This window comes from Nicotiana tabacum, chromosome 19 (genome assembly GCF_000715075.1).
Source record: "Nicotiana tabacum cultivar K326 chromosome 19, ASM71507v2, whole genome shotgun sequence".
In the NCBI taxonomy this organism is placed as follows: domain Eukaryota; kingdom Viridiplantae; phylum Streptophyta; class Magnoliopsida; order Solanales; family Solanaceae; genus Nicotiana; species Nicotiana tabacum.
Window position 1 is genome coordinate 3,155,943 of NC_134098.1, and position 10,026 is coordinate 3,165,968.

General features: G+C 37.8%; 1 protein-coding gene across 8 annotated transcripts; it reads left to right on the forward strand.

Annotated features, from left to right (window-relative positions):
• Positions 1-2,946: 2,946 nt before the first annotated feature.
• Positions 2,947-6,067, forward strand: LOC142173812 (uncharacterized). 8 transcript variants are annotated; one of them, XR_012703172.1, is made up of 4 exons: positions 2,947-3,062; positions 3,452-3,538; positions 5,115-5,544; positions 5,812-6,067. XR_012703172.1 is itself a non-coding variant. In XM_075239498.1 (4 exons), the coding sequence occupies exons 1-4, from the start codon at positions 3,035-3,037 to the stop codon at positions 5,919-5,921; spliced, it is 378 nt and encodes a 125-aa protein (XP_075095599.1). In that variant the 5' UTR covers positions 2,952-3,034; the 3' UTR covers positions 5,922-6,067. The 8 variants fall into 8 exon arrangements, 2 of the variants coding, with proteins under 2 accessions (XP_075095599.1, XP_075095600.1); XM_075239498.1 differs by having other exon boundaries at positions 2,952-3,062; positions 5,392-5,544; XR_012703168.1 differs by having other exon boundaries at positions 2,977-3,133; positions 5,041-5,544.
• The last annotated feature ends 3,959 nt before the right edge of the window (positions 6,068-10,026 follow it).

Genomic DNA, 10,026 nt, shown 5'->3' on the forward strand with positions numbered 1-10,026 from the left:
TCGATGGAAAGGGTCTTCAAGGCCCGAGCCTCTCGAATCATTCCCTCAAAAAACGTGGGGACCAACGGGGAGCCTCTAATTTCTATTGCCCCAACTGAACCACTTGGGGCGTTCTCTCCATCTCGAGGGGCCTCAAGATCAGCCCCTACAACCGTACTCACCATTGGCTCATTATGGTGGGAGGTAGCCTCGATCATCGATGACTCGGGGACTTTGACCAATTCTATTCCCGAGAATCCCTCATCACGAGATGGAATCTCTGCTGCCTTCACCGATTTAGTAGCCTTTAAGGCCTCGGTGCTCATTTTCACTATGGCCACCAGCCCGAAGTCATCATCTCCCTCTTCTTCATCTTCATCCCTAAGATGCCGAATAGTTTCTTCGGTCAGGAGGATGATATTTTTTCTCGTCTTACGAGTCGCCTTCTTAGGTTCTGAATCCTCGGAGGTCGAGATCTTTTTCCTCTTTTTTTCCTTCGCCGATTTAGGTACGATCGAAGTCTCCTCCTCATCGGATAAGGGCCTCATAAAAGCATCTTTTCCAAGGCATGTATAAAAAGAGAAAGTACGAAACGCCTTACAAAGTCAACAAAGACGTGGTAAAGAAGCTTACCATGTGTTTTGGCCTCCCATCGGCCCTTTGATAAATCGCGCCATGAGCGCTCGGCATATGTAGAGGTCTAAGCCAGGTCCCGTACCTAGCTCTTAAGGGTAGGAATTGCACCGGGAATCCAAGCAACTACTACATCACGGAAAAGTATTTCAGTGAAAAAGAAACGAAGGAGTAAAACAATAGGAGCTAACAATGGGATTATACTTACGCTTCATATTCCATTCCTCGGAAAATGGCATCTTCTCGGCCGGGATTAGGTCAGAAGTCTTCACTCGAATGAACCGGCCCATCCAGCCTCGGTCTTTATCCTCGTCTATGCTCGAGAACAGTACTTTGGTTTGCCCGGAGCTGGAGTTTTATTAACCCACCTCAGTAGAGGCGGGGGCTGTACAACCTGATGAGATGGTCGAGGGTGAAAGGCATCCCCTCAATTTTGTTTACAAAGAAGTGGATCAGAATAATGATTCGCCAAAAAGAAGGATGGATTTGGCCTAGTTTTATGTGGTATTGGCGGCAAAAATTGATAACAACATGGTCGAGGGGGCCCAACGTGAAAGGGTAAGTATAAACACTTAAAAGCCCTTTCACATAAATAGTAATATCTTCTTCGGGAGCTGGGATTATCACTTCTTTGTTCTCTTAGTGGTAATCTTTCCTTACTTGTTTAAGGTATCCCTCTGTTATCGAGCACATATACCTCGATACCAGCTCGCATCGACCGAGAACCGATGAGGCTTTGTCGGTCTTGAAAGCGGAAGTGAGAACACACGCCCCGGGAATACATTCCTCAGGTCGTGGCTCCACCGATGTTTTGTCGCCGGCAGACCGTAAAGAAGAAGCGTTTTCTTTTTTAGGAACAGTTTTTGACGTTTTCGCCATTTGGATTTGAAGATTGAAAATAGAGGGAGATGACAAGATTTGGTGTTCTAAAGAGAGATTTTGTAGTGAAAATCATAGATTCACATATGAAGAACTCAGAAGATGCGAAAAGGAACTTAGAAGATTTGGAGATTGGAGATCTAAAAGTAAAAAATAATTTTAAAAAAAAAGAGCTATTTATAGGGTTGGCAATGACGGTTCAATATCAGCAGTGGTCGACCATCGTATGACACGCATTTAATGCATTAGTAACAGAGCCAATGGGACATCTATCACGTACATCATGATCGGGCTCGATAAAAACGTCAGTGTATATCTGGTCGTGCCGTTGGAAAATCATGTCGTTTCTCGCCACATCCTTCCCAAGAAATGAGGGGACTATCTGTATACGGTCAAAATCGATTTTCGACTTTCGTATGATTAGTCAAGATTGGAACATAATGGACTGAAGGTCGTCTTCATAATATCGAGATGAGATCTGAAGCCAGGATACCGAGCTCAAGTTTCAAGGACCGATCAAATACCGAGCTCGAAGTCACTATCGAGATCGGGTCCAAATCGAACTATAATATGAAGTGGTGTTATCGAGTTCAAGAGCCAGAGACCGACCAATACTGGGCCTCGAGTCAATATTGAGCTCTAAATATGGAGATCGACCAATACCAAGTCCGATCAAGATCGAGCTAAGGGACAAGAGCCGGTATAGCCGCACTAAGGGAGAGAATCTCGGCGGAAATTAAGAAAAAAATAATTAACTAATCTATCATGGGATCCCCGCTATGTATTTTTTATATCCAAAGTAGGATTTTCTCCACTATAAGAAGGATGACTATCATTTCTGTAAAGGGGACATCGACACACTCCCATATTGAAAAGATTATTGATATTCATATAGAGATTATCCTTTTTTGGGCTTTGTACATTGATTCGTCTTGCTTGTTCATAAATCGTTTTTCCTTTCAATTTGGTCTGTATTTCATTCTTTTTTCAGTCAATATTCGACATATTTCTACTTACTTTCCCGATTTGTATCAAGTTATCCCACGTATTCTTAGAACTACGTAGGGGTGTACAAATGAAACCGACAAACCGCACCAACCCAATAATCCGAATCAAACCGAGAAAAAAAACCCGACTATGGTTTGGTTTGATTGGTTTGGTGTTAGAAAAAAAACCTGACGATGTTTGATTTGGTTTGGTTTTAACTAAATAAAGTCAAACTGAAACCAAACCAACCCGATATATATATATATATATATATATATATATATATATATATATATATATATATATATATATATATTTGAATTATTTTATAGATTAAAATATTAATATAATATAATTTCTAAATATTTATTTAAATTTGTCAAGATCTTTGTTTATTAACAATTTAATAATATGTCGGAGTTAAATTATTGCCCACTCCTGTAGAACAACAAAATAAGCCCAAGCCCAAAGCAAATTACACCATAAATCCCCAATGTCATAAATTGTACGACTAAATCCCTAATAGCATTAGTTATGCCGCTTGTGCGTTCATTTCATGAAAGCAACCATCATTCAAATTCAAGGTTTGTTCAAGCTCTGTTCAAGTCGTCATTGTTAGCCTCCATTTAACACAGGTTCATCATCTTAATTTCAGGTATTATGGGTGACCTTTTAATCTGTATTTCAACCTTAGAAAGAAAGAAATTGGGAAAGAAAGAAAACCGGAACTTCTGTATTGTATTGCAAATAAATTAGTTTGTGTTCCTCTATTTTTTATTGTTTATTATATATTTTTGCTTTGTAACTTGACCTTTGACAAAATTATTCACTTTCCACTGCTTCTTCTATTGTAGGCTCATAAACTTTTATTGGGTCAATTTTGTACAAATCTCGAATTAATTAAATTTTAAACTTTAATACCTTTAGTTAAAACGAAGTTGTGGTTTAACGTTTTAGATCAAATTATGTGCAGAACTCTCTTTTCAGATACATTCTGGAAATGATATGGAGGTGATTGTCAACAATCCTTCGACTATGCCAGGGGTGTCTCAACAACAAGGTAAAGACACTTCTCATCAACGCACTCCTCCTAAAAAACAAAAAAAACAACTCCTCGAGAACCTTCTAAATCTGGGAAGACTTGTAGAGAGACGTCTGAAATTTGGGATCATTTTACCAAATTTATTGGTAAAGGAGGTAAATGTATGACAAAATAAAATTATTGTCCTAAAACCTTTGTTGCCGCTAGCAAGAATAGGGCTACTTCGTTGTGGAATCATTTAAATGTGACATGTCATAAATCCCCTTTTAAATTCGCCGATAAGAGGCAATCATTATTAAAGCCTATCAAAGAAGGATTGCTAGGAGGTGGCTCAGGTTTTACTGAAAGGGTAGTGTATAATATGGATGATATTAGAAAGGCCATTGCCGAATTTATAATAATTGACCAGCAACCGTTTAGAGTAGTTGAAGGAGAAGGATTTAAGAGATTAATGGCTAAGGCCTTGCCTAAGTTTCAATTACCTTCCCGTGTAACTGTTGCTAGACATTGTTTGAGGATTTATCAGGAAGAGAAAAAAAAGCTTTAAAATCTTATCAAGAACCAACGTGTATGCCTCACTAGTGATACATGGACATCACTCCAAAACTTAACTTATATGGTTATCACTGCACATTGGATTGGTGATCAATGGAATATACAAAAGAAAATTACTAACTTTTTTCCAACACGAGATCACAAAGGTGAGACTATTGCGAAGGGAATTGAAGCATGCTTATTTGATTAGGGCATTGAGAATTTATTTACAGTGAACTGGGATAATGTAAGTACTAATGATGTTGTCATTAAGCATTTGAAGGTGCGTATTGATGATTGGAAAGGAGTAATACTTGGAAATGAGTTTTTGCATATTAGATGTAATGCACATATTTTGAACTTAATCGTAAAAGATGGGTTAGATGAACAAATTGAGCCTATTTCTCGTGTAATAAATGCGATGAAATATGTTAGGTCTTCTCCTTCAAGGTTTGCTTCCTTCAAGTCATTTGTTGAGAAAGCTAAGATACATACTCATGGTCTTGTGAGTCTTGATATTGAAACAAGATGGAACTCGACATATACAATGTTAGATACAGCTGTAAAATTTGAAAAAACCTTTACAAAAATGTATGTGGATGATCATAAGTACCAAAAGTATTGTCGAGAAATAAGTGCATTAAGAGGAAGTCCATATGTAGATGATTGGAAGAATGTAAAAGCTTTTATCAAGTTTCTTAACATTTTCTACTAGACAATTTTGAAATTTTCATGTAATTTATATGCTACTTCCAACTCTTTCTTCTATGAGTTTTTCAATCTTCTAAATGCCATTATTAATTATACAAAAAGTGATGATCTTATTTTGATTGATATGACTGGAAGGATGAAAAGTAAGCTTGAGAAATATTGGGGTAAATTTGAAGATATGAATATGTTGTTGCTTGTTGTTGTTGTGTTGGATCCTAGATACAAGATGAATTATGTGAGCTTCATTCTTACCGATGCATATGGTTCTTTGTTAGGAAGATTGAAGTCTGAAGATGTCCTAAGTGTTTTGACTCGCTTATATAATAACTATAATGATTCTTTCTTTGAGGCTTCTTATGACAATATTGGAGGTGATGTTAATATGAGTGAAGCCGGTGATCTGTTGCAATCTAAGTGGGAGAAGCTTTTGGAAGATGAGGAAGATATTAAAAAATAGTCTGATCTTGAGATATACTTGATGGATGACGTGGTGAAGACCAAGAATTTTAATATCTTGGCATGGTGGAAAGCTTCATCTAGTAAATATCCAATAGTTTCAAAGATTGCAAGGGATGTTCTTTCTATTCTTATTTCTGCTGTTGAATCTGAGTCGGCTTTTAGTACAGGTGGTCGAGTTCTTAATTCTTATCGGAGTTATTTATCACCAAAAATAGTAGAAGCTCTTATTTGTACCCAACAGTGGATACGGTCACCTTCCAAGGAATTCAAGTTGGAAGACATGTTGGAGGAAGTACAGAAAATTGAGCAAGTTGAAGAAGGTAATAACTTATCTTCGATTCGTAATGAATATAGTTATTTTTGTGTATTACTTAATGTTAAATATGTTAATTGTTTATTTTATTTCATAATATCCAGACTCACCTTTGAGGATTGATTAGAGGGGTAGTTAACTATAATTTTTTAATAGACTATTTTTGGAATCTTGACTACTTAAAGGTAATTAAAAGAGGTTCTATTATTTTTTTTACTTTTGTCTATAACCTTTCTGTTGAGCCTAAAGTATTTGATTATTACTAATATTTCAGGTATTACAAAATATTATCCCAAGAAAAAGGATGGAACTGCAATGAATCTCCCTATGATTGGAATTTGGGTCATTATGCCTTTACTAACATTCTGGAACATGCTCCTCTAGATTAAGATGCCCAACTTCTTAGAGTTTAATATATTCTATTTTTGTTTGTTTTCTATGACTCTTGGTTATAGTGTCTACTCCTAAAATATTGGTGATAATTCATATGTAGGGTGTAATATAATTTGCAGTTTATCTTTTTGGCAGTCTATGACTCTTAGCTGTAATTCTATGACTCTTGGTTGTAACTAAGGCTATCCAACGGGACGGGCCGTCCCGTCCCGTCTCGTCCCACTTAATTCTAAACGGGATGGGGCCATGTTAAACGGGACACACGATGGGACGGGATGGCCATTTCGTCCCGTTTATCCCGTCTCATTTCGTCTCATCCCATCCCGTCCCGCCTATCCCGTCCCGCGTCCCTTTTTTTTTGAATTATAGCCGTTGGACAACGGCTATAATTGCAAAAATAGTCGTTCCCAACGGCCAAAAACGGCCATATTTGGCCCCCACCCTCCCAAAACACCCCTCCCTCCCCTCCCCCCTCCCCCTCCCCCCCAAAAAAAACTTTTAATATAATCCCTAAGTTTATTAAATTACACTTTGACCCTATTTTCTACTATAAATATCCCCCATCCTTTATCATTTATTCCCACAAAAATAAATCATTCTCTCTCAAATCTCTTACATTCTATCTATATTATTCTCTCAATTTTCTCACAATCAAGTGATAGTTACAAGTATTTGGGCAAATATTTGGAGCAACTTTCAAGCTTCAAATTAATTCGTCAAGTATTTGGAGCAATATTTTGGGCAATTTCTTCAAGTTTCAATATTTAATCACGGTGCACTCATTCCATCTCCTAATTTTAATATATAATTTTTACGTATCATTTTAGTGCTTACTTTTTGTGTTTAATTTTAGTGCTTAATTTTTGTGTTTACTTTACGTGTTCTATTTTCGTATTTCATTTGTGTTTTTAATTTTTGTGTTAACTTTTTAAATTTAATTTTATATTTAAATTATGGCACCTAAAAATGTATTTGGCGTATTTAAAAAAAACTAGTAAAAGGGTAGTAAAGGTGAAAGTAATAGTAATCCTAATCCTAGTTTGACCCTGCTTCTGGTACTATTTTACGCCCCTATAACAAAGATAGAGATCGTGAGAACTTAGCAAAAATGGTGGTTGTCTGTGGCTTACCTTTTACTTTTTCTTCTCACCCTGCTTTTGTGCATTATATACAAGAAACTTATAATCCTGCTTTTCAATATTTTCCTAACACTACAGTTAGAAATGATGTTTTTAAATTTCAAATCGAATATTTTCAGTATATTCATTGTGTATTTTTTTACTTAGATTGTAAAAAGTCTATCACATCTGATATAGGTCGTAGTCCTAATGGTTGTGATTATTTAAAAGTTACATGTCATTGGGTTGATCATCATTTGAACATGCAAAAATGTATTATTGGTTATAAATTTGTTGATTCAAAAAATACTGGAGCATATATTGCAACTACTGTTCTACAAATACTTGATTTTTATGGACTCGTTGATAAAGTTTTAACTATCACCTTAGATAATGCTTCTGCTAACACAACTGCATCAACTAGCTTAAGAACTAGACTTTGTCCAATTAATTCGATAATTTTTCATGTTAGATGTGCATGCCATATTTTAAACTTGGTTGTAAAAGATGGTATTAATTAATTTTCTGATGCTTTTAGTAAAGTACAACATGCTTGCGGCTATATTTTTCGTGCTAATAAAGCGAGTAGAATTCATGAATTTGCTCAACAATGTGCTAGTGCTAACCTTCTGTAACGACCCGGCCAGTCATTTTGAATATTATAACCCCGTTCCCCCATTTACTACTCAATTTATGTCTTGCAATTGATTTATGACTTATCGGATTAGTTGGTTCGGGTCCGGAAGGAACTCAGAGTGAAATGAGACACTTAATCTCATAATTAAATATTTTAAGTTTGGAAAGTGGACCGGATATGGATCTATGTGTAAACGACCTCAGAGTTGAATTTTGATGATTTCAATAGCTACGTATGGTAATTTTGGTCTTAGGAGCGTGTCCAGAATATTATTTGAAAGTCCGTAGAGGAATTAGGCTTGAAATGTCGAAAGTTTAATTTTTTGAGAAGATTGACCGGGGGTTGATTTTTTTATATCGGGGTCGGAATCAGATTCTGAAAATTGAAATACCTCTGTTATGTCATTTATGACTTGTATGCAAAATTTGAGGTCAATCGGACATGATTTGATAGGTTCCGGAGTCGTTTGTAGAAATTAGAAATTTTAAAGTTCATTAGGCTTGAATTGGGGTGTAATTCATGGCTTTAGCACTGTTTGAAGTGATTTGAGGATTCGACTATGTCCGTATGATATTTTAGGACTTTTTGGTATATTTGGTCTAGGTCCCGAGGGGAACGGGGGAGTTTCGGATGGTTAACGGGTTGGATTTTGGACTTGGAACTCTGCTAGAATTTTTCTGATGCACCATTTGGTTTCTTTCATCGCGTTTGTGAGTGGAGCCTCGCGTCGCAAAGAGGAACTGAGAGGCTGGCAATATTTTCTCTTCGCGATCGCGAAGAGAAGCACGCATTCGCGAAGGGTGGACTAGGTGAGCATCGTGAACGCGAGAGGTGTTACGCATTCGCGAAGAAGAGAGGAAGCAGCTGAGGACCCCAGGCAATTGGTCTACACGTTCGCGTAGGGGTGTCGCGTTCGCGTAGTGAGGGGGAACGAAGCATCGCGTTCGAGATAGGTTTAACGCGTTCGCGTAGAAGGCATTAAGGCAGAGGCATTTGGTGCTTCGCGAACGCGAGGGTGATGTCGCGTTCGCGGAGGAGAAATTTGGACGGGAGATATTTTGTGCTTCGCGAATGCGAGGCACGGACCGCGTTCGCGAAGAAGAAAAGCCTGGGTAGTGAGTTTAAGTTCTGAAAATGGGACAGTTTTTGACGATTTGAAGCTCGGATTTGAGGCGATTTTGGGTGATTTTCAGAGGAAACAATAGGGTAAGTGTTCTTATCTCAATATTGGTTAAATTACTCGAATCCATGGTTATTTTTATCATTTAATTGGTGAATTAAGTTGGAAAAATTTGAAAACCTTCTTGGTTTAAATTGAAGATTTGAGGGACCAAACGATGTTGGATTTTGATGAATTTGGTATGGTTAGACTCGTGAGTGAATGAGCTTTCTAGTTTTGTAAATTTTGTCGAATTTCGAGATGTGAGCTCGGGGGCCGGGTATGAGCCAATTTCGGGTTTTGGACTAATTTGATAGTTTTTCTTGTGGAATTCATTCCATTAGCATATATTGATTGTATTGTACTGATTGTGAATAGATTCGGAGCATTTGGAGACCGAGTCCAGAGACAAGGGCATCCCGGAGTATAATTTTTACGTTGTTAAGGTAAGTACCAGTTTTAACTCTGGCTTTGAGAGTATAAACCCGGAGAATTTGATATCGTGTGACTGTTTGGAAGTGATAGCCACGCTAGGTGACGGGCGTGTGGGTGTATACCTCGAGGGATTGAGACTTGGTCCGTCCCGTGAGGCCCCATGGCCATCATTTGTGTTTACGTAGTTACTTGTTGTTGAACTTGTCTGCCTTCATGTTAGAGATCATGCTTAGGCTTTATTCATGCTCACATTATTTGTACTCAGTCGTAGAAATTATTGTACATGTTTACCTCAGTCTCTATTATTTGCTAATATGTTGTGATACTTGATGTGGGTTGTGTTCCCTTATTTGTTGGTGATGATGAGGCTAGTGAGGTACATGATTGAGTGAGGCCGAGGACCTAGTTGTGAGGATATTAATACCATAGCGCGTGATTTGTCCGCGTAGCACGTGAGTTGACCGTGCGTGTCCAGGTATTGATACCATAGCGCGTGAGTTGTTCGCGTAGCACATGAGTTGACCGTGCAGATCCAGGTATTGATATGAGGGCACGTGAGATGTATGTGCTTAGTGCTTGGGATTTAGGAGCCCCTCCGGAGTCTGTACACACCCCTAGTGAGCGCAGAGTGTTGAGTTTTTTGAGTATTGAGTGTTGAGTGCGAGTAATGAGTGATGGAGTGACACTGCTGTGAGGTTGTATTTATTTGTGTTGTTGTTGCATTTATCTGTTAAACTTCTTTTTGGC

Coding starts and splice junctions, on each gene's coding strand:
- LOC142173812 (XM_075239498.1), top strand. CDS start 3,035: ATGAAAGCAACCATCATTCAAATTCAAG. Junction 3,539..5,391: donor AGGGGTGTCTCAACAACAAG/GTAAAGACACTT, acceptor CTTTTAGTACAG/GTGGTCGAGTTCTTAATTCT. Junction 5,545..5,811: donor AATTGAGCAAGTTGAAGAAG/GTAATAACTTAT, acceptor CTAATATTTCAG/GTATTACAAAATATTATCCC.